This window comes from Podarcis tiliguerta, assembly GCF_965153285.1.
Source record: "Podarcis tiliguerta genome assembly, chromosome: 8".
NCBI classification, from domain to species: Eukaryota; Metazoa; Chordata; class Lepidosauria; order Squamata; family Lacertidae; genus Podarcis; species Podarcis tiliguerta.
Window position 1 is genome coordinate 59,604,871 of NC_139541.1, and position 24,243 is coordinate 59,629,113.

A 24,243-nucleotide genomic window follows, 5' to 3' on the forward strand; every position below is an offset into this window, starting at 1 on the left:
GGGACCTTTACATTAATGGTGCATGGATTCTACCAGTGTGTTCATTCCTATTTTCATTCAGCAATCCCATTTCTGGGGACTATCATTCATATTTTAAATACTCTTTCTTTTATCACATGGCACATTAAGCATAGCTTCACAGTTTAAAAATAAAATTAACTCCTGTCCCTTGTGAAAGTTGCTGTACTGGTAGTATGGCCTTAAGCTACTTTGTAAATAGATTTTAATTCCTCCTGAACTTACTGGGAATGTGGCTTTATCTGTTTCCATTGAATCAGACAGTACTGATGATGACAAAATAGTCAGTTACCACTGGGAAGAACTGAAGGGGCCTCTACGGGAGGAGAAGGTATCGGCAGACACTGCGATTCTGAAACTGACCAATCTGGTGCCAGGAAATTACACGTTCAGGTAAGACAAAGAACCTGGGATCATACCTCTGGTTTGGATTTTCTAGCTCTAAAGCATAAGATAGATGACACAAGCCAATTAATGAAATCAGCCCTTGGTATGTTAAACAGCTAGATAACCCTTTGTTCACGTGAGCCAAGGAAAACAATGTATCAGCTAACAATTTACAAAACAAACCAGCAACAACTTTTTGCTACTTGATCACATTTTATAGTTTCCCTGACCGTGGAGGTTGAGGTTATTGCTATATTCATAAAATTGTAATCTCCCAATTTAAACTGTTATGTGTGACTAGACAGCTAATGTGAAGGAGGGGGGGCGGAGAATAGTGGAAGGAATGCATGTGCCATAGAGCAGAGCTTATTTTGCCCCCAGCTCTAAACCATTTTTTTCACCCTCTCTCATTATAAAAATAGGATTTGGCATATAACTATTGAATATGTCACTGTGATTTTAGTCGGGGATAAAAGGTTCAGGAATAAATTGATTATTCTAAGGCCCATCTGAAAATGAATATATTGGGTAAGGATATCTTTAGATGAGTTTCCTTTATAAAAGGTTCAAGGTAGCTCAAGAAGAGTTCTCCTGTAATAATTCAATTTTCTTTTGGTTTAGTATAGCCGACCTCAGCTTTATAGTTATGGAATGAGGGTGATTCTGTGTGTGTCTGCCATTTGCTTCATAGTTGAAATATTCAGTAGGTTGAAAAATGAAATTGTATTTGCTAAGCCTAGCAAAAAAAAATCTTTTTTAGTATCCTCCATGGTTAAACTGTGTGTCTCAGCTTTGTGTTCTCTCCCTGGGAATTGGGGATCCAGTAAAGTGCTTCATCCTCATTCACACAAATTTCTTTGGGTACCCATGGGGGTAAATTGTGGTTGAGTTGGTCCTCCCCAATCCCCCTGCTGCCACACTAGCCAGAACTAAGCTGTGGTTTGGCTTAGTGTTATGTGTGAATCTTTGCTTGTGTTTTGTCTTCTCAAAACAAATCACAAGTGGTCAGCCTTGGTTACTGCTTGTGTTTTGGTTGGGAGCAAGACAAAGCAAGAGCTCAGGTGTGCATGGAATGCTCATCCAAACCATGGCTTAGCCCTGGGTTGTGCAGCAACAGGAAGACTTGGAGAAGGGAAAAGCAGCTGTGAGTTTCCTTCTGGGTATCCACACACCTGCTTGTTCTTGCTAAGTCAGTGTGGCTTTGCATTATGTGTGAACTGGGTTCTTTCTGCCTCTAAAGGTCTGTTTCCTCGGCTGCTTTACCAGTGATTTTAAATAATTAATGACTTGCACAGCCCCTATTACAAGCCTGTTTTTAGAAGGGGAAGAAGTTGGGAGTGTGCTGTACAGCAAATGATCCAAATTCTGGTTGTAAAGATTTTTGTCCTTTTACTTATGAAGTCTGCACATGCATTTGATTATCTCAGTTGCTAAGCTCTCTCTCTCTCTCTTAATCCTTAGGAAGAGAGTTTTGTTAATGCATTTTGAGAGTCTTTTAAACAGATATTTTGGCTTCAACAGTGAATACCAGCTTTCAAATTGTTTTAATTGCAAGCAGGACTGTGGGTAGCCTCATTCTATTATTTTTTATGTTTTTTCCAGCTTGCAGGTCCTATGTGGGTGACATTTGATGAGAGCAATTACAGAACCCACTAGCATATAATATGAAATTGTCTGAACTGTAAATTATGTGTTTCCCTCCTGTCCACACACCCCCAGCAAATTATGACAGGCTATTCATGCATATTGACCTTATCAGCAGTAATGAGGCCAGGAGAGATACACTTATGAAGTTGTCAGACTGTTGGTCCATCTAGCACTGCACTGCATACTTTGACCTGAGATCCTTTTAACTGCAGAGCTTGACGCTCATACTGATTGGGACCCACTAGACACAAAGCATGGGCTCTGCTACTAACCTATGGCACTTATAAAAAGAACTTGGATGAGGGGCTTTAGTGTTACTATTGCTGCTTCCATTCCAAGCCTTTTCCTTGCCATGTGGCTCCAACCTCCCCTTTCCCCCCATCTGTAAATGGAAATAAATGACGGAGGGACTCTGTGGAAATGTTCATCACACAGTTGGCTAATTAACAGTGCTTTCCCAAGGAGCACTTAATACTTTACTGTAGGGCCACTTCTCATACAGTATGTTAGAGGTAAACAAAAGGAAGTACAGAGAAAACAACTTGGCCTGTGTAACTCATTGCCACAGGATGTTGTGATGATATCCATTAGCATACATGGTTATTTAAAAAAATGGATTCAGTTGATTCATTAAATAGGAGCTACTAAATGTGAGTGGCAGAAGACTGACATGACTTTTCAGAGGCAGAATACTTCCCACAGTCAGACTTCAGCAATAATGGGATAGATACAGCCATTCTTTGTTTTTGTGAACTTGCCTAAAGCACACTAGGCAGACAAAATGCAGCTTATTGGTCTGAACGAGTTCTCTTATTTGTTTAGCCATTGCCTAAGAGAGAGCTGGTTACACTCATCACTTGATCCCTGGCACATGTGAATGGGTTGCCTCTGATATAAACCACACATAGAACTTTAAGTTCACCGGCTTTTCAATGGAATGAATTCATAATTTCAGCCACTAGTTATTCTGTGTAGAGAAATTTTATTATGTCATGTGTGATTTTGCCTGAATAATTTCTCCACGTGAAAACAGGCTCTTCAGAAAAGCCAAAAAATGATATGTCTAATCATTTTTTTAAAAATACAGTATTTTTGGGGGGGGGGGGTTACATTATTCTTACATGTGTAAAACCAGTGCTCTGTCAAAAATAGGTTACTATTGGTGAATGAATTCTCAACTCAGCAAGAGTGAGAGAACAAGATTTTTAAAAACAGACTTTTTGGGTCTGTTTGACACAGCTTTGAGTTTATTTATTAAAGGTGATTTCTATACCACTTTATAAAATAATATTTTAAGGTATATGGCAAAATAAAATACACAAACATTACAAAAATCTACAATAAAACCATTATTATTTGTGAATAGACTTTGAGTCTGTACATGTGTATCTGGCATTGTGATTTCTTTATTGTCTTGTTATAAATACGGATGTGTTTGAATACAGCTTTAGTTGCATGTTGTACATTTGTTTAAAATAGCATCACATTTTGATATTTGCATGTCTCCCTCCTAGTTGTTCCAGGCATCTCCCCCCCCCCCCAAGTTTATACATATTCAGCTTAAACCATTAGTTTTCTTCCCTTTCCTTTGGGGCCAGTGGGGAGAGATTACTACTCATTCTCTGCTAGTGGCTCCCTTTGAGTTTTTCCCTTTCTGTCCTGATCTTTGAATTCTCTTCCTTCCTTCCTCTTCAGCCTCACCGTGGTGGACTCGGATGGTGCCAGCAACTCCACCACTGCCAGCCTAACTGTGAACAAAGCTGTGGATTACCCACCTGTAGCGAATGCAGGCCCTAACCAAGTTATCACTCTGCCCCAAAACTCCATCACCCTCTATGGGAACCAGAGCACAGATGACCACGGCATTGTCAGCTATGAATGGTCCCTCAGCCCCAGCAGCAAAGGGAAAGTGGTAGAGATGCAGGTAAGATCTTGGGGCTCCGTCTTGAGAGGAGTCAACACACTTCAATAAATATTTCCTATTATGTTTAAGTTCATGTAAATCAATTTGTTCAATCACTGTAAACACCTCTGACCCAACAATTACTTATCTAATCAACATTTAAAAAATACAATGTGTGTGTTCAAACATTGCACACCTAGTAATTTTGTGAGAGCGTGTCCCTTCTGTCATGTCTGGCAGCTAATTTTGTTGCTGAGCTTAGTTTGCTGTATGCGCTTTGGGTACACGCTCTTTCTATGTGTCATTTATTAAGTTCTGTTGGATTTCCAATTTTATCCTTCTAGCCCACAGCAGTCAGCCTGATGTGTATCGAAAAGCCCACAGACAGGACATGAGGGCGGTAGCTCTCTCCCACCTGTGTCCCCCAGTATCTGATATTCAGGAGCATGCTGCCTTTGATCCTGTAGGTGTTATGTAGACATCATGACTAGTAGTTCTTAGCATTTTTCTCGGTCAGTTTGTCTAATCCCCCTTTTCCAACCTGGCAGCCACAACTTGTGGCAGCGATTTCCCTGTCTGCTGTGTAAAAATAAATAAATGCATTTATATAAAGTTGCTTATATCACACTCTTCAAAGTAGCTTACAGTAAAACAATATTCCTGATTCCTGCATTGCAGGGGGTTTGACTAGTTGTCCCTCGGGGTCCCTTCCAACTCTACTATTCTATGAAGAAGAGCCAGTTTGGTGTAGTGGTTTGCATGTTGGACTAAGACCTAGAAGACTAGGGTTCAAATCCCCATTTGTCCAGCGTCATCTTGGCCCGTCACTGCCTCTCAGCCTAACCTACCTCACAGGGTTGTTGTGGGGATTAAACGAGGGGGGAAGGAACCACATACACCCCCTGCAGCTCCCTGGATAAGGTGGTAGAGGAGAATTGCAATAAATAAATAAACAAAGTGGGCACAAAAGTGTGATTAAAAGTTGTAACTGCTTCTCTAAACCCAAGCAGTGAAGAAGCAATGCCAGTGTCCTGGCCTGGAGTTCCAGAGGCAAGAGGCTGTCGCAGAAAAGGCTGTTTTGCATATTGGCACCTTAATAGCTGAGGGGACAGTGAAGAGCTCAATTCTTAGACAGGATTGTATGGTGGATAGTAGTCCTTCATTAGATGACCCAGGACTCCAGTATTACAAAAAAGGGAGGGAAAACTCCCTTAGCCAGCATGGTGCCTTCCAGATGGTGGTGGGCTACAACTCTCACTGGCCATGCTGACTAGGACTCATGGGAGTTGTAGTTCAGCATCTTCGGGGGGGGGGGGGAGAGCCATGTTGCCTATCTATGCCCCATACAGTCATAGCTCGGGTTAAAGTTGCTTCAGTTTGAGAGTTTTCGGGTTGCACTCTGCGGTGACCTGGAAGTAATGTAACGTAGCATGTTACTTCCGGGTTTCGCCGCTTGCGCATGCACAGACACTCAAAATGACATCGTGTGCATGTGCAGAAGCGGCGAACCGCGGCATGCGCAGATGCTGGTTTCGTTCGCTTCAGGATGCGAACGGGGCTCTGGAACGGATCCCGTTTGCATCCAGAGGTAGCACTGTATTGACTTTATCCTGGTTCTGCCTGACCTACACATCTCTTTCTTGTCCCATCTTTTGTTTTTTCAAAACCAAAAACCCCCCAAGCATCTCAAGGTGGATAAATTACTGGATTGTTCCAAGGCATGATTGGAGGGCACATAATACAGCAACCTTGTGGAAACCAACCACATCTGGGGCTGGTCAGTAGCTAGATAGGAGACCACAAGCACATGCCTCATGTATCCTCTAAATAATTTTCTTTATTTCACAAAATGGATAAACCACTTGAATATTTAAAAAACTCCACCTGAAACTGGTTTATATAACTTTGCAATAAGTGGTGCATTTCTTAAGCCTTCTTTTATTTTCTTTCTTTGTGAATGGGGACTTAAATTCTTGGTATTTGTTGTTTCCAAGGGAGTGAGGACTTCAACTCTGCAGCTCTCTGCAATGCGTGAAGGTGACTACACCTACCTGCTGACGGTGACGGATTCTGCTGGCCACCAGTCCACTGCTGAGGTCACAGTGATTGTGCAACCCGGTACGCTTAATAAGGGTTTTTGTGTGCAAAACTCCCCCCATTAAATATGAGAAGCCCATATTTGGCATTAATATATATGGGACCAGGGTTAAGGGGGGTGAAGAGATAGTGGCTGCATACACAAACATTTAAAGCACATGACTCCCCCCGCCAAAATAATAATCCTAAGAACTGTAGTTTACCCATCAAAGAGATATAGTTTCCAGACCCCTTAACAAAGTTCCCAGGATTATTTGGGAGAAGTCATGTGTTTTAAATATATGGTGTATGTGCTGCCAGTGTGTGGGGCTGGTGGAGAGCAGCTGGTTTTCTCTTGAACCTAGATAAATGTCTGGTAGCTAATCATGTCCAACACTGGGACAATCTGAAAATAAGCCAGTTGCTCTTCTAGACAGGCCATGTGCCAGACAAAGGAACATATTCATAGGTACCATTGATTTCAACCATTGAGACCAATGGGTATTCCAAAGCACGTAACTTTGGATCATTCCCTTTTTTTTTGTAAAGCCTATTTTCCCCAAATAGCAGTGCCACCCACTCCCTTCAATTTCAAGCACAGCTTGCTGTACAGCACAGATAATTGCTATTCAGGAAAAAGCAAAAAGTCAAAGGCTCTGCTGGACCAAGCAGAAAGCTAGTCTTGCAGTTTTCTGGATTGTATGCCCTTTGATTTGTGTGGTGCTATGAAAATGTCAGCCTGATTTCTGAGTCCTGTGAGCTTCCATTTTGTGAAGAGACACAAACCTATTGTCAAACTGATCCAGAATGGAAGACACTGCAGTTTTTAAGCTGGGGGAATCTCTTGTGGTTAAGATCTCCACCGCCACATGTCTTAACTAGATTTCCTGCTTAATCTGATTTCTTAAACACTGGCAGAGAGCATATAATTCTTTGGCCCACTCACATTCTTTTAATCATTGACTATGCTGTTGCATATGCATTGGCCCTTAGTGTGTGAAGAGTGTTAGGATGCTTCCAAGCAAGTAGCTGCTAGTACTACCTAATCCAGGTATGGGGAACCTTTGACCTTCCAGCTGCTCCTTAGCTGCAACTCCCATCAGCCCCAGCAAGCATGCCCAGTGGCTAGGGTTGACAGGAGTTGTAATTCAGTAACATCTGGAGATTCCCCATGCCTGGCCTAATAATTGCTCTTCTGTTGTAAGCTTTCTGTTTGACTTCCTTTAATAATGTTTTATTTTGAAATCTTTAAAATAATGTTTTATCTTAAACCACTTTGATATTTTTTTTCTTAAAAATATAAAGCGGTCTAGAAAGGAAATGAGGAAATAGATAAATAAGCTACAAACACAACTGAATTCCTATAGTTTGTGAGCTGTGCATCTCCCTATGTTCCATCCACACTACTTGGTGTGATGAAGCCATGTAGACGGAGAAAGGACTGTTTAGTTGAGCATGCAGGGTTATTGTGTTGTGTAGTTGGTTTTTTTCCATTTTTCTGCTAAGCCTTTCTTATTTAGGCTCTACTGTGTCATTACTTTAGTTTTTTTAAGGCTAAAAATTATCTTAATGCTAATTAAATGTGTTGGAGCAGGGACACTGCTAAAATGATGCTGACCACAATATTTTGAAGTTAATCTTGTACTAACATTCTTTTTCATTGATGTGGATAGATAGATTGTTTTAGTGCGGCTTAAAAAATAAACATGCTGATAAAATGACACTGACTGAAAAGCTGATAGTGAAGATTTAACAAAGTATGAACACATGACAATAGGTTTTCCAGCCTAATATGTTATTGCCAAAGTCAAAACCACACCCGTTTAAAAAAATGTCCTTGGTTTTGTTTTACTGAGGGTTTATGAAGGGTTTGTAGCTCAGAAGTTAACACATGCTTGCATGTACAAGGTCCCAGGTTTAGTTCCCAATCTCTGAGATTAAAGGCTCTCAGGTAGAAGCTGGAGAATGCTCCGACATCCTGCAGAGCTGTTTCCAATCAGCAGAGGTAACACTGGGCTAGATGGACTTGCTTCAAGGCTGCTTTGTATATTCATGTGAACTATGCTTGTCTGTCACCTTCCACATAAGCATCCAGTTCATTTCAAGAGTGCCTTCATATCTCTCTCATTTTGTGAACCTTTGCTCAGAAAACAATAAGCCTCCCAAGGCAGATGCTGGTCCAGACAAAGAACTAACTCTGCCTGTGGACAGCACCACTCTGGATGGCAGCAAGAGCTCAGATGATCAGAAGATTGCATCCTTCCTTTGGGAAAAAACACGGTACATTTCTCTGTCTCCCTCTTGCATACACATGACCTTGCACATGATAATGCAGAACTATGCTGTATCATACCCTAACATGCATAGTGCATGTAGAATCTTAAAAAACAAAACAAAGCCACTATTATCCAGGGCAGCCTAACCCAGCAGGCAGTAGCTGTGCCTCCTTAGGATGGGAGAATTGCAACGGTTCCCAATTAATCAAATTGGGGCGGGAGGAATTGTTCCCCCGCCTAGTTTTCCTGAATACACCTCATTTCCCCTGTATTCCATAGAAGTGAATAGGGGGAAAGCTTTTTCATTCCATTCACTTTTATGGAATAGAGAAGAGGGGCTGTAATCAGGAATAGGAATGGAATAATCTCTCAATTTCAGTTTGCTCGTTTTCCCACGTTTCTTCAGCAAGTTGTGAAATTTGGTTTAAAAAAAATCCTCATGAAACTAAAGCTAAATGCTCACTATTTTAGCATGAATTTGCCCCTAAAAACCACATTTTTGCACACAGTTTTGCATTTTTGTATGTTACTTTCACTGATATATTGATTTTTATGCATACTGTCCTCTAATATTTACATTTTTATGAACATTCTTTGGTTTGAGAACTAGGTTGCAAAATTTTGATGGATGTCTGTGTTTCAGTTCTCATATTGTTTTGGAAAGTGTGAATTGGACAGATTTGGCATTACATGAGAACTGAATCAAATTTCTACTCCAATCCTAGTCAGGAAAACCCCTGAAGAGAAAGCAGTACCCTATCCCTGTAATATACAACAAGATACAGGGAAGAATAAAAAAATGCTTTGCCTATAGCACAAATTATCTTGGCCTAGCCCAGTGCACCTGGGAGCCTAGCATCTTGGCTGAGTGTTCAAAGAATATTCCTCTTCTTTTCTGTGCAAAAGTTTGACATCTGCATGCTGATTCTTTTGGGGCTTTTTGCCAGGGGCCCAGATGGTGTGAAACTGGAAAATGCCAACAGCAGCATCGCCACAGTCACTGGGCTTGAGGTCGGGACGTACGAATTCACGCTGACTGTCAAAGATGAGCGGAACTTGCAGAGCCAGAGCTCTGTTAACGTCATTGTCAAGGAAGGTGGGTAGCTGGAGGGAACACAGCATTTGGCTAAGAAGGCTCCACGTAAGGAAGCTCTTCTATTCATTGCAATCCCTTGTTGATGAAACAGAAGGTAATATGGTCTGGGGTGATAAGCAGTGGTGGAGTAGGATGAGGGAGACATGGGCTGAAATTCCTTCTTGGTCCAGAAAGCTTACAGGGTGGTGATGGGTCAGTAACCATATCTCAGCCTTCCCCAACCTGTTACAACTCCCATCAGCCCCAAACAGCATGGCTCTGCTGGCTGGAGTGATGGGTTGCAGTCCAAAACATCTTGAGAGCAACATGTTGGCCAAGGCAGGGCTAGCTTAACCTCACTGGATTGTTGTGAGGTTGTTGTGTGATAGCCCTTGTTTAGACCCCTGAGCAACTTGACAAACATGCAGGAGAACATTATTCTTGTTTTCCCTCTTCAGTCAGTCTTGGATTCCATCACTGCCCAAACCATGTGTCTCTGTCTCTCCAAACGGCCAGATGATCCCATTTTTTTCCTGGGGCTTTCTGTGAGAGAATGAAATCAAGCACTAATGCCTGTTAAAATGCTTCTACTGTTCACTTGCAAAATCAAGCTTTTGAAAAGAGGCTCTACAGAAATAAAAGAGCTCTACCTGAAGGCTTCAGGAAGTTGATCATAATTGCCCGTCATTATTACTCATTGCTCCTTCACTACATTTCAGTGTATTAAAATCTGGTTTTTATCTTGGTTATTCCCATGACAACCCTGTGAGGTATGGTACAAATCTCCAGCCTGAAGCACACTTGGTTCTGTCATGCCTACATCCACTTTTCCCAGCACTTAAACGGCAGGAAGCCTGAATCACTGAGCCATGTGATGCATTTGAACTTGCCTGCTGTGCAGGTGAAGGTGGGCAGTCAGATGAATGTAAGAAGAATCCTGCTGGATCAGACGGAAGGCCCACCTAGTCCTGCTCTCTTGTCACACAGTGGCCAGCTTGATGCCTGTGGGAAGCCCACAAGCAGTACATGAGCATCATAGCACTTTCCCATTCATGTTCACCAGCAAATGGTATCCAGAGGCATGCTGCCTCTAATCCTGCAGGTACCATATAGTAATAATGGCTGGTAGCCATTGATAGCTTTATCCTCCAGGAATATGTCTGATCCCCTTTTGAAGTCACCCAAGCTACTAGCTGTCGCTCAGTCATGTAGCAAGTTCTGTCTTTTAACCATACATTGTGCAAAGTTCTTCCTTTTGTCTGTCCTGATCTCCTACCTTGCAGCTTCCTTGGATGTGTGGGGTGTGTGTGATATAAGTATCTTCATTTCAAGGTTCAGGGTATCCTGAGGAAGGCCTCAGATGTGGGACAGGGACCTGTAGTGTGAGTGGAGCTCTGGAGAAAATAGACAGAGGTGGCTTGCATAAGCGGAACTCAACTCATATGCAAGCTGTTGTTGTTTAGTCATTTAGTCGTGTCCGACTCTTCGTGACCCCATGGACCAGAGCACGCCAGGCACTCCTGTCCTCCACTGCCTCCTGCAGTTTGGTCAAACTCATGCGCATATGCAAGCTACCTCCACCTAATTTCAGCCAACTCACCACTCTTAGCGTAGATCCCTGCCTTGCATGCTGAGCCTTTCAGAGGGCACTGCCATCCCTCAGCAGAGGGCAGGAAAGGGAGGAGAGCAGGAGGAGATGGAGAATTGCCCCTATGCAATAAACACATACAGTCCATTGCACTTTGCCAAAGACAACCCAGTGGGCTACACAGCAGGTCTTCTGACCTGGATTTCCCAACCAGGTCACCTGGTATTATTATATTCTTCATCAAACATAACTAAGAGATTAGAATTGCTAAAGAAGAATTAGTCAACTTTTCCTTAGTTATGGATGGGTTACAGTTTGCTGAAGCTCCTTTGTATTCTGATCCTTTGTCCTCATTTCATACTCAGAGATCAATAAGCCACCCACAGCAAAGATAGCTGGGAACGTTGTCATCACCCTTCCTACCAACACAGCAGAGCTTGATGGCTCCAGATCCACAGATGACAAAGGAATTGTCGCCTTCCTTTGGACTCGGGATGACGTCAGCCCTGCGGCTGGGGTGAGTAATGCTGCTATCTATTCTGCAGTGTTTACTTGTGTGCAAGTGACTCATCGAATTTTAGTGAAGCTTGGAAAGTGCTACATGAGTTACTGCACTCAGCCAAGAAGAGAGAGACCGTCCAATGTACTGAATTTTCTTTTTCTTCAGGGCCTGCTTAAATCTTTCTAAGACCAGTTACACAGAGGTGCTTTTTGGAGCAAAATGCCACAGGGGAAAGCATGTTAGTTTATTATAGCAAATGCAAAGAAAGGGTTGGTATAATGGGAGCTATGCCTCTGAAGTGCACTCAGTTTTGACTTAATTTTTAAACCTCTTCTTCTGACTCATGAACCTTTGAAATGTCCCTGATTTTTTCACTATACCAACAAGTGTGTCTTGTGACTAGGACTGCATGGTCTTCAAAATTCTGAATTTTGCTGCATGTTCTTAGAGTTCAGATGTTGAAAGTCACCCTTGTATGTTTTTGTTAAATGCAGGAGGTGTTAAATAACTCAGACCACCATGCGGTGCTGTTCCTCTCCAACCTGGTGGAAGGGACATACTCATTCCATCTCAAAGTCACTGACGCCAAAGGGGAGAGTGATATGGACAGAGCCACAGTGGAAGTAAAACCTGGTGAGCTACAAATACACAGGCACACACACTCACATGTACTTGATCTTCTGGAAGAGAAACTATTGCTAATTAATCATAATATTTAGCATTTATATGCACACTTTTAAAAGTATTCATTTATTGGTTTTCAATAATATATGCACATTCCTTTCGTGTTCAGAGCACATCACAAACAGTATCTTAGTAATAGTGGCCTACATATTGTAAAGATTATAACTCCCTATTGTAAATGTGGAGATGGAGAAGGGGGGCATCCATAAGCCCTCCTTAATGGATGAAGTGAGATTTGGACTGAGGACTTCCTAGTAGGGATGCGGGCGTTGGTTTGGATGTGAAGCTACCTTACTCTCACTCTCACTTCTTGAAACAGTATGTGATTGTGAACCAAAATGCAACTATCCTTCAAAATTCACACTTCTCCATATTTTGTGAATTTTGTACAAAATAAACCACATGATTGGGGATATTGCTTGCAAAAATGTGTGTATTAGGAGAAATGCACACTAAAATGCTGACACATATTTGGGATGACTTTTTAAGAAAGCAAACTGAGGGTAAATAGACTGGTCCTCCCATCCCAACTTCCCAGCTAACACTCTTAGACCTTACTTTACACCAGCTCTTGGGACTAAGGCCCTGTATCAGTCTGATTACACGAGAAGTATGATTGATCTTCTACAAGTTTACTCAGAAGTAAATCCTGTTGTTAGACATGCAGTATACTGGTTAAACAATACCAGATCCCTCTATAGCTTCATATATGGCTCTCTTTATTTACATCTGTTGATATCTTTTTAATAATCTTTTTTATTGATTTTTGAAAATATAAACATACAACATAAAACAATACAAAATCCAAATTCTGAGATTACTCTGAATCTCCTGACTTTCCCCCATCCCTTCCATGGGTCCTTTTGATTATATTTTCAACTGCATATCAGTACTTCTCCAATTTTCCATCTTCCTAAGTTTACATCTGATGATATCTTGACACAGTTGTAAGAACTGGAATCCCGTTTGTAATTGGATGCAGTAATAATTGTTGCAATACATGCATGGGAAAGGTTTTGTGACTGCCTAACACTGAGAAAATGGGTGTAGTATCTGTGATACACTTTTTTCAATAGCCAGAGGGTGGTATTAACAAAGACCTTTTTTGAGATAAGATTTGGAGGGCAGGTGTTAAGCAGAATCTGATGGGGAGCATCAGGAAATGGAAGAATTTGGGGGGGGAGGGGCAAGAGGTCAGGAGCTGGTTCAGCATGTGATTATAAAACAGTCTAGTTGCTAGAAGCTGTGCTCTTCTCTTGGAGTTTTTCCAAAGGCTGAATCTCTTGGATGCTCTGCACAACCTGTCTATTTGGGTTGGCTTCTGTGCCAAGCTGGGGATGCAAGGATTCACACAGCATGTACATTTGCTCATATTTCTATTTGAATAAATGTTGTTGGGAATGGGGCAAGCCAAAATTTTCAAATCAGCTGGAATTCATCAGTGAGATGGTACTTATGCATTCTTTTCAGATCCAAGGAAGAACAACCTTGTGGAGATGATACTAGATGTGAATGTCAGCCAGCTGACAGAACGGCAGAAGGGCATGTTTATCCGTCAGATAGCGGTTTTGCTGGGAGTCCTGGATTCAGACATCATCGTACAAAAGATTCAGCCTTACACAGAGGAGAGGTAGGAGACCATGGAGAGGATCTTAACCGAGACAACCTAGTTGTAGCCTAGAAGGCACCACTTGCAATTTGCTCATTTAAAAACAGACATAGGAAATTGATAAAGCACAGCACTCCCTTTTTGAGCTGGGTGCTGGGGGTTGATTTTCAAGATTGAAATATTTTGTGGATAAGTTTGTGTGCACTTGTATTCATATGGTTCCTTGAAAAATATTCATTCATAATGAGAATTTCATGGTGTGTACAGACATAGATAGAATGTACTCACTGTATGTCTCATGTTAACTTCTCCACAGTATCAAGCTCAGAGGAAACCTGCTTTTCCCCAGGTTTGCAGCAGAAGCTGGGTTTGAACAGTGCTGGTTCTCTGGCCTTTGTATCTGCCATGAAGCCACCACTCCTCTCTCCCCATCCTCCCCCACTTTCTTAGAACAGTAAAACAGTAAAAACCTGAAGAGAAAGTGCCAGGCATTTGAGCCACTGACCATGCAGTTGTTTGGAAACCAAAGCTAAGGGAGATAGCCCCCATGGAGGAGGAGGAGGAGCACCCCACATTCATTTCAGAGCCAGATGCATGTGTCCATTTGAAGACAAAAGGTGGGGGAAGGGGCGCTTAGCTACAGCCACACACAAAAAAGGGCTGCACATAAAACTGTTTTCAGCCTTAAAGTGCAAGTTCAAGCACCCTGTGTGTGGATATATTTTCATAGGTTTATGTTGTCAGCCTTGCTTCACTGCAAGCCAAACCTCTTCAGAGAATAAGGACTTAGGTTTTGGGGCAGGAAGACAAACCAAGGCTTGGAGCCCTGGATTGCATTGTGGATCCTCATGCCCTAGGTTCTCATGCGTCAGGAATCGCAACAGCACAGAGCTCTTGCCTAAGCTAGTGCTTGATTAACCCTGGTGCATTATCCAGTCCTTTCAGAAATCTGGGCATCTGAACTTCCTGCCAAGTTTATCCAGACTGAATCTTCTGGTACATAAGTGAAGTGTTCACTTTTCGTTAACCTTGAAGAAATTCTTTTGCTTAATGACATGAGCCAAGAAACAGAGGTGCTCTGGGCTTTCAGTTCTAACCCCCCCCCCCGCCACCTCACATCATCCCAGTCGCAGACCAGTCATTTACCGTTCTTCCTCCTAGCAGAAGAGGAAGAGGTTTGCATCTGATCAATATATATTTGGCTGCAGTTAAGAAAGCATTAAGTAAATGGAATATGGATGCATTTTCTTTTTTGTGCTCCTCTCTCTCTCTCTGTCTGTCTGTCTCTTTTTAAGGAGCACTTTTATCTGTGCCAGGTGGACAGGATGGGGTTTTGCATGGCTCGATTCTGGTGCTGCTGCTTTGATTTGCTGTTAAGAGAGGGTTCCAGGGGGGCTGTTTCACATTTTGTCCTTTTTGAGCAGAGCTATGCATATTTTGCTCTGGGGGGAAAAATCTGAAGTCTGCAATGGCAATAAATCATGCAAACAAAGCAGATATATGTGTGTCTGGTTCCTTGGTTTTGCATAATTATTTTGCTTCCAAGAACTGACTTCTCAAAGAACATAGATTCACTTCCAAAGAAACTTGAGGAATTAATGGAAAAGGAGGCTTGTAGGGGCGAGACCTGCTAAAGATCTTGTATCATGGAAATCTTTCTTTGTGTTCTTCCCATTCACCCATCCCAACCCCCAGTAGTTGCGGTTTTCTGGAGAGAAACCTTCTATTTATGCTTCTTGTATCCCCAATTTTCTTGTTAATTGCAGCACAAAGATGGTGTTCTACGTGTGGAATCAGCCTCCTCATCAGATCTTCAAAGGGCATGACATTGCTTGGTCACTCAAGAACGAGCTGCGGAAGCAGCAGCAGTCAGGTTTCCTCATCTTCCGAGTGCTGGAGATCAATACAGTCAGTAAGTCAGAGGAACAGCTGATGTGGCTGCTGACCATTTCTTGTCACCTTGCACCACCTCCTTCCAGTGAGAAGTTTCACTTTCCCTGTGTCCAACTTCCCCTAAGGCCATTGCATCTGTAAGTGCACCATATCTGGGGTGGGGTTGAGGATCACAGTAAAAAATAACTTGCTTCTGACATTGGCACCTTATATGGAGCCTATCTCAATCAGATTTGTCAACACTGAATGACAGTGCCTCTCCAGGGTTTCAGACTGGGAACATTCCCAGTTCTACCTGGAGATGCCAGGGATTGAATCTAGGGCATTCTGCCTGCAGGACAGATGCTCTGCCACTGAACTATGGCCAGTGTAGTGGACCCCAATTTCTCCATCTAGATAAATTCCAGAGAGACTGAATGATATGTTCCACCAACAGGCATCATAGCAATAATGTTTCTGCTAGAAACCGACAGTGATGGTTCTTTTCCTACCAAGTGAAGAATGGGAGAAGATATGGTTGCTTATAGCAGCCTTCACTAACCTGGTGCCCTTCAAATGTTTTGGACTACCACTCCCTCAACCTCAGCCACCATGCCTGTTGTTCTGATCACTTCATGCACGTTATCTCAGGAATCACTGCAAACAGGAGCCCAGTAAATTAAACCAGAGTTATTCTCATATATTGCAACTTGCAGGGTGGGGGTGGGATTACAAATCTGCCTAAAGCCCACATAATTTGAATCTGTCCCTGGGCATTACCTCATTAGGGTGTTGTTGTTGTTTTTAACTGATATGATTGCTTCTTACCTCCTTGAAATGTATATGATGCCTGCCCCCAGTTGTATTGATACCACTATTGCTGATCCTTTCTTCTGGGAGTTCTTAGACTAGTTTTATGCCAAGTTTTCTGAGCTATGGCATTTTACTACCATGGTTCATGCCATATGAACCAGCAGCACAGTGCTATTACTGTTTTGATAGGAGGGGCTTCAGTCCTGCATATCCACTTTAGCACCCTTTCCCTCTCCTTCCTTCTCCACCCTATCTTTGACCTTGCAGTTGATCTATGGGAAGAAAGAAGGTTTTATCCTCCATTCTATTCCCATTGTCAGTCTTTTTTTTCCTTTTTCTTTTTTGGAAGCTACTTCCCATTGTGCACTTCTAAATCTTCACGGTTCCAAGTATAAGTTTTCAATTAATAATGCTGCTATCTGTGCTGCTTTCTTGAACTGATGCAGGGTGCATGCTGAACTGTTCCCACTTCTGGGGATGGCACAAGAAAGAGGGAATTAGACATAAATGTGAGAAGCAAAGCAGCAAGAGCAGACAACTGGCAATGTAATACACAGTGGGAAGTGGAGGAAGAGCTATAGCAGGGGATATGCGGAGCTCTGTTTTTGTGAAGGAGAAGCCAAAAGCCTCTTGACAGCTGGCCGCCTCTGCCTTTGCCATTGTGACAGAGACACCCACACACCATCCTGCTAACTCTCAGTTGCATTGTGGGATTTATGATCTGCAGGGAGTTCACATTATGCACATTGGCTGGGGTTTGGCATCTCCCTCAGGGGCCACTGAGGCTGAAACCAGAAGTTGACTGGGTGCTACTCATTGACCAAGAACAAACAGTGATGTTGTATAAGGAAAAGGCAGCCCTACTGACCATTATTATAGAGCTGGCACTCAAGCTTGGATTCAGCAAAAGAGACCACAAATGTATTTTTGAAATTTGGAAAGTGAGAGAAAATGGCATTGGGGGGCAGGGGAAACCCCCAGGGTTTGCACATAACTTTCTGCACCAGTGTGTATATGTGCGTGCATGGATCTAAGGTTTTTTGGGGGGAGGGGGACATTCAAATATCACTAAATGTTTTTATTGCACATCTCAATGGCATGTAGCACAGACTTGTCTTATGAAACAGGGCCTGCTTGCATGATATTGATCAGTGTCCCCCACAATCACATCCAGTATATCCTATAGATAAGATAAGGAACAAAATGGATTTCTGAACCTGGCTGTCTTGAGAATCTAGGGGGAAATGTTTGAATCCTCATCCCTTCAAGTTTGACTGTGAAACTGAATTGTGGTGTCTGACTGGGCTCTCCCTCCTCTAGCCTGCCAGTTGAACTGTTCAGAACATGGGCACTGCAACTCCTTCACCAAGCGCTGTGTTTGTGACCCTTTCTGGATGGAGAACTTCATCAAAGTGCAACTAGGTGATGGCGAGAGCAACTGTGGTAGGTACCACTCTCTTTTTCCTTTCATGGTTCATAAGGCAACAGCCTCTGCAAGAGGCTCAGTGCCTAAATGCAGAAAGTTTCTGTTTGTTTCTGTGTCATGCCCCACTGTGGAGAAGGAGCCCTCAAAGGGGAAGAAGAACAGGCAAAGGGTATTGGGTGTTGGTTTGGTATAGCCAGGGAACCGTATATGTTTGAGGGAGGGGATTAATGGGCTGATCACACGGAATCTCTGCAGAAATCAGCAGCTGTACTATATCTAGTGTCTTAAATATTGAGCAGCTTCTGGCCTCATCTTAGGTGATTGGTAGGACAGGGCTTAGTAAGGGGGTGTCACCACCCCACTCCCACATTAGAGGCCAGTTGAGACATCAAAGTTGTATCTCAGCCAACTCTCCCACTTTGCTTATAGTCCCAGCAGAGTTACCTAAGCCAGCCTGGTGCAACATATAGAGCCACTTCTTGAGGGACTCCTTAGCATAGGCACCAACTATAGGGGCCCTGGGGGCCCGGGCACCCACAGTACGGGCACCAATGTGACTTCCGGTTTCTACCGAAAGTTGTGTCGCAGGCCCATTGCAACCCCCGAGGCGATGTTGGAGACCCTGCCAGGTCTCTGACGTGACTTTTGGTACAATCCGGAAGTCACGTCAGAGATCTCATGAGGCCTCATATGTGATCTCCAAGGCCACACAAGGTCTTGGAGATCTCCTCTGAGATCCTGCCAGGCCTCAGAAGCGCCTGCAGCGTGTTGATGTCACGTGACATCACGACGTCACATTATGTCATGGAAGCCATTGGGCATCCATAACCTGGAGCCCAAGTTGGCACCCCTGCTCTATAGCAAGTCCCTTGGGGGTCTGTGCCTGCCCTGCCCTGCCCTCAGTTCAGCCAGTTAATTGATCTGTTATTTGCACCCTACTCTTCTACACATGCACTCAGAGAAGCTGCCCCTATTTGGATTCCACCTCTGTCTCCCATGGCATCGGGAGCATAATTCAGCCTGCTGTTATTCTAAATGTCCCAGTTCAGACAATCATCATGGTCAAATTGATCCAGGTTTGTTTTAACTAATTAGAATAAACCACAGTTCCCTCAATTGATTAAGAATAAGAAACTGTGGTTTGTTCTAAAATGAAAGAGAAACTTTAATTTTCAAGTGTGTGCATCAAAGGCTGGATGTGAATCATTAATAGTAATCTAAACTTTGGTTTCAATTATTGTCTAAACTGGGCTAGTGTCAGCCAAGCCAGGGCAGCATGCAGTTATACCCCTAGGCAGACCTGAACTGTGAGGTCTACAACCCATAGTCCCTGAGATCAAGTTCTGAGAGCTGGAGACAGATCCAGGGCCTATATTTCAGCTAGAACCTGAGGTGTAGCAGGTGGAATGTGCCGATCTGTTCTTGGCCTGGCAAGGCAGAAGACCAGGTTTCAAGGCTTGGCCAATCCAGGCACTTTATATTTCCTGCCAGTCACAGAGACCAATGTCACATATATCTGTTCCTCTTTCTGTGCCTGATGAAGGTACTGGCCCCAGCTCCCAGAAGCTGGATCCGAGCCCCAGCCCCAACTATGAGGCTCCTAGTTCAAGCTCCAGAGTCTGATGCTGAGATTCTATCTCTGTCCTTCTTACAGAATGGAGCGTGCTCTACGTTGTCATTGCATCGTTTGTTATCGTGGTCTCCTTGGGGATCTTTTCTTGGGTGGTGGTCTGCTGCTGCAAAAAGTGAGTAAGGCCCTGAGACCTTTCAAGACCCCTCTTCCCTTAACAGTAAAGTCACTGCTCTTACTTTTGGGTTAGGTGCTTGTTCTCTGTGAGGGCCTCACACTCCATCTAAGCTTCAATCTGTTTCTTTCTCCCCCACCCCCATTTTTTCTTAAGACGTAAGGGAAAACCCAAAAGGAAGAGCAAATACAAGATCTTGGATGCCACAGATCAAGAGAGCCTCGAGTTAAAACCAAATCCCAAAGCAGGTAAGACATCAGAAAAGAGGTTAGCACTCACAGAATGCTGACACAGGCTGGTTTCTATTCTCAAGGGTTTTGAAATCACTGCATGACATAGGGGAAGCTTGTAGCTCTGTGGGTGTTTGCTTGAAAGCTGAGTTTTCAGTGATTCAGTTGTGTCTGTTCCCCTCAGAGTTCTGTCCAACAGGGCATGTCAAGATGCTTGCCACAAAGGCAGCAAAACGGGGGTCACCTTTTCCCCATGTGCTAGGAGCACTTTCGGCAGTAGAGGGTTTCCGAGAGGAATTCAGAATAACTTCTACATTATATCTGTCATTCAGTTTTGCTTTTTAAAGTGCTCATTAGTTTTGTGTGATCTTCACAATAGGGCCGTAACTATTGTCTTATGGTAAGCATAAGGTTGTCAAGGCTGGTTGTCTCCATAATTCTGTCTTATGTCATGCTATCCATGCAAGCCATTTTGGGTTAAGTCACAACCCCAGCACTTCCCCAGAATTCAAAATTTGCCCACTGGTCTAAAAAGGTTGACAACCCCTGATCCATTCTTTCCCATTTACCTCAATGAAGGTGGGACTAAGTCTCATTTTCCAGGTGGATTTTAACTGAAAATCCTTAAAGATATTTCTGGAAACACACATTGAAAAACACAGTTTAAAAAAGTACTAACACGGCCATCAGAGGGTTGCAGGCTGCCTTTGTTTCTGCCCCCCCCCCCATTTTAATAGCTTGTTTCCCCCCTACACAATTCTGCCACTGGAGTGATTGCTCCCAAGGTGGAGCTTGCTCTTATGTTCATTCAAGACACATCATGGCAGATAGCTTTGCTCAGGCTGTAGGCAGCTAGGAAAGATATTTAAAGGGTTTTAAAGGGTTTTTTTTAGACCAGGACAGAGCAAAACCCACCCACTGACTATATGTGTTATGAAAGCGGCAGGAAACACACCTATTGCAAACAAAGCAGTATGACCACCCCAAAACTTTTGCAGGCACAAATGGTATTGGAAGCAAGGTTGTGTATAACCGTCCAGACACTCTCAAGTGTGGTTGATAAGCAGGCTTAAAGTTGCTGCCTTCCAGCCTTTGGATTTGGCTGTGTGGTCAAGTCCCCCATGGGGAACCCAGATGCACAGTCAATCCAGCTGCATCTCTACCTGCCCCACACTTGACATCATTTGCGAAGTCAGGTATGGGGCAGATGGGTGTGGTTTCGGGAAAATGACCTTGCAGGCCAAAATGGGACCAGAATGGGATTGCCTTTGGACTGGAGGTGCTCCACCCCTGATTCTGAGCTAGGTGGACCAGCTTCTTATGCTGATATAAAATATGCAGCAGGAGTCTCTCTCACACACACTCAGAGAGGGAGATTCTTACTGAATAGGTTATCTTACTTTTTTATGTGTTTATATTTGAAGGCAGTAAACAGAAAGCCCAGGCCCAGAACACTAGCCTGATGCATTCAGAATCTGAGCTAGACAGCGACGAAGCCATCTTTACATGGCCAGATCGGGAGAAGGGAAAGCTGCTGCACAACCAGAATGGTTTCCTGCGCAACGGGCAGGTGACGCCGAAGCCGAAGAACCAGAGGGAGGAAATCCTATAGCCATGGACTGGCACTCGCAAAGGGACAGCAAATGACTCAGAAGCCTGTTCTGCTCCTCAGTTGCACAAGGAGCCTCCAGAAACCTGCTGTGTTGTGGATAGCACTGCTAATGTATTACATGGACACTTTTGTTTACTGCAGATCTTTCTTTTCTTAAAAAAAAAAATGAACTGCCTGTACTTGAATCTGGACTTCAAGGGAAATTTGGCAAAAGAAGCTGTGAAACAAAAGACTGTGAAGGGTAGGTGCTGGTTCCGAAATGCTGCAGGATTAAAAACCACTCCTGTGAAACTGTGAAAAGCGCCATCTTGCCCAGGACTGCAATACACACCCTGTGCTACCCGCCCCAAAATCTGCTTGCCTCGGGGGATGGCCATCTTCTTCACACGCTCCCTCTTGTGGAGGGAGACAGTTCTGACTGCAAAAACCACAGCTTTGCTCTAGCCAGGATGCCTTGGACTGTGTTCTTTTCTAAAGCACTTCAGCTGCAGAAAAGGACTGTTGGGTCCCTCTCCCCATCTCTCACGGACTGTACTTTCTTTCCAAAAAGGAATAGGAGGCCGAGCTTGCAGAATGTGAAGCACTGCTGTCTCCAGGGCATGGGAAGAATTTACCCCATGGGTCACATTTACAATTGTAAAGTGTCCCCCTCCCCGTTTTGTGTGTGTGTTTAAATTATTGTTAGTCTTGCCACTGGTGGGAACAGAAGTGATACCTCCACCTCTATGACTCCCCTTATCCCCCTGCGTAGTTCAAGAGCACTCTACACATATACTGGAAGCCTTCCCTTTGTGTAGTCAGGAACACTGTAAGACAGCAAGTTTCTCTTCCACTTGAAAAAAAAAAAACCTTTGATATGCTGTCTATCTTACAAAGAATATTTGCACAGTTTGAAAGCGGGGTATCGGAGACAAAGGCGGGGTTATCAAATTGATTATTCCCTCTGATCCCCAATTGATGAATGCCTCTTCTCACTCCCAATTCCCTTTCCCTTTATTTGTCGTTTGTTACATGTTCATTGTGTGTTTCTCACAAGAAACACCGATTGTCCAGTCACCAAGGAGGTTCAGAAACTTCTTGTTTATTGAAAGCAACTGCAGGAGTCTCCCTTGAGCACCTCGTTTGATATAGAGACTGAGAGTTTCCACACTGTACAATCCAGCTCCCCACTCCCCTTTTTTAAAGTCAATGGAAGATGCATACTAGTATGATGGTGATGTGATTTACTTTCATTTGTCACCTGCATTCTCTTCACCAACACTGTTAACCAGCTTCATACTTGGCAAACCTTGTCTCTCCCCAAAGGTGAACACACCTTTGACAGACACTCCACCCCCCACCTCCCTTGCTACCATCATCTAATACTGAAGGGCAACTCTTCAAGACTCTTGAGCTTTGATGATGAGGGTTTTGTTTTAATTTCCAAACTGGAATTCCAGGCTCTCTCTCTAAGTCAGGAGTGGCCAGCTGGCAACCCAGAGACCAGATCCAGCCCCTGGTTGGCAAACCAAAGTCAAATAGCTTGCAATACTAATTGTGGTCCTTTATTATTGTAATTGGAGTGAGGGTAGCCAGATGAGAATGCTACACACTTAAGAGGTCACAAGCCACTCTTTAAGGTGGGTTGGTGGTGGCTACAATGGCCTCAGAGAATGTAGAAATTGGCCATCCTTGATTCAAGTGTGTAACAGGTTTTCAAGTTCTCCTGAATTCTGTTTACATTGCTGCACTACTGATTTGTTGAAGGTGATGATTAAATATGCTGCTCAGCTTGTGGGGGCATCTCTCCCCCTTGAATTGTTGTTGATGTTACTGTTGTCTTTTTTCACCCTTTCCCCTTCTGTCCAGCTGAATGACAGAAGTTGGGTGCTGGGTGCTTATTGCTTAAATTGCAACCAGGGACTGAGTTGTCCCCCATCCCTTAGTGAAGCAACATGCCTAAACAAGCCCCTTGGAAGCAGGTCCAGAGAAGTAGGCTTGGGTCCTCAAGACTTCCCAGCACTGTCATTGCAATGCTGTCATGTGACAACAACATGGCAACAACAGCACTGGTGGAAGTAGGGCTTTTCAGTTCCCCAGGTGTGGGGAACCTTTGGCCCTCCAGATGTTGCTGAACTCCAATTCCCAACATCCCTGGTTGGTGGCCATGCTTTTGGGTGCTGATGGAGGGCCAAAGGTTCCAAATGAGTGCTACTGAATCAGAGCCCATGCTCTTCATAATCCCAGTGGACACGAGAAGCCACAAACTCTGGTCACATCCACACCATACATTTAAAACACATTGTCAGGGGTTCAGGAGCAGAGGCACAGGAGAGGGAGGAAATGGAGAGCGAGGGGGAGGAGTCCGAAGGAAATGTCAGCGATGACAGCAATCCGAGTTCTCTGAGTCTTTCCAGTGACTCGGAGGATTCACAGAAAGGGGCCCCCATAGTCAGGGCAAGAGGAGTGCCCAAGGAGACACCTCGGGAAGAAGGGGCCAGAGGGGACTCAGAGAGCAGCAGCTGGAAATCAGGACCAGCGTCCCCCCCAGAGTGCAGTAGGGGGGAGGAGTCCCAGGCATCGGGATCAGGTGGCGCGCGGGCAGCGGGAGGACATGAGGCAGGAGTGACCACACCCCCGTCAGGGAGCGAGGAAACGGTCATCAGGAAAGTTAAACGCGCGCGCGCGCCAAGTTCAAATGTACAGGAGGGCGGCACGGTGGGCAGCCCGGGTAGGGAGCCAAGTCCTAAAGCCCGCCGAAGAGAGTGGGAGGAGTCAGAGGGGTCAACGTCTGCGTCGGA

General features: G+C 43.9%; 1 protein-coding gene across 1 annotated transcript in view; it reads left to right on the top strand.

The window, feature by feature from the left end:
• KIAA0319L (KIAA0319 like) overlaps nucleotides 1-23,265 on the top strand; it is a 55,825-nt gene extending 32,560 nt beyond the window's left edge. The window contains exons 9-21 of the mRNA XM_083453285.1: nucleotides 279-411; nucleotides 3,748-3,976; nucleotides 5,950-6,073; nucleotides 8,179-8,311; nucleotides 9,255-9,403; nucleotides 11,336-11,487; nucleotides 11,967-12,105; nucleotides 13,627-13,786; nucleotides 15,532-15,677; nucleotides 17,771-17,893; nucleotides 19,531-19,621; nucleotides 19,778-19,869; nucleotides 21,276-23,265. Of these exons, the coding sequence (XP_083309411.1) occupies nucleotides 279-411; nucleotides 3,748-3,976; nucleotides 5,950-6,073; nucleotides 8,179-8,311; nucleotides 9,255-9,403; nucleotides 11,336-11,487; nucleotides 11,967-12,105; nucleotides 13,627-13,786; nucleotides 15,532-15,677; nucleotides 17,771-17,893; nucleotides 19,531-19,621; nucleotides 19,778-19,869; nucleotides 21,276-21,463 (1,859 nt within the window). The 3' untranslated portion in view covers nucleotides 21,464-23,265. The remainder of the gene's footprint in view (nucleotides 1-278; nucleotides 412-3,747; nucleotides 3,977-5,949; nucleotides 6,074-8,178; nucleotides 8,312-9,254; nucleotides 9,404-11,335; nucleotides 11,488-11,966; nucleotides 12,106-13,626; nucleotides 13,787-15,531; nucleotides 15,678-17,770; nucleotides 17,894-19,530; nucleotides 19,622-19,777; nucleotides 19,870-21,275) is intronic.
• Nucleotides 23,266-24,243: the final 978 nt, after the last annotated feature.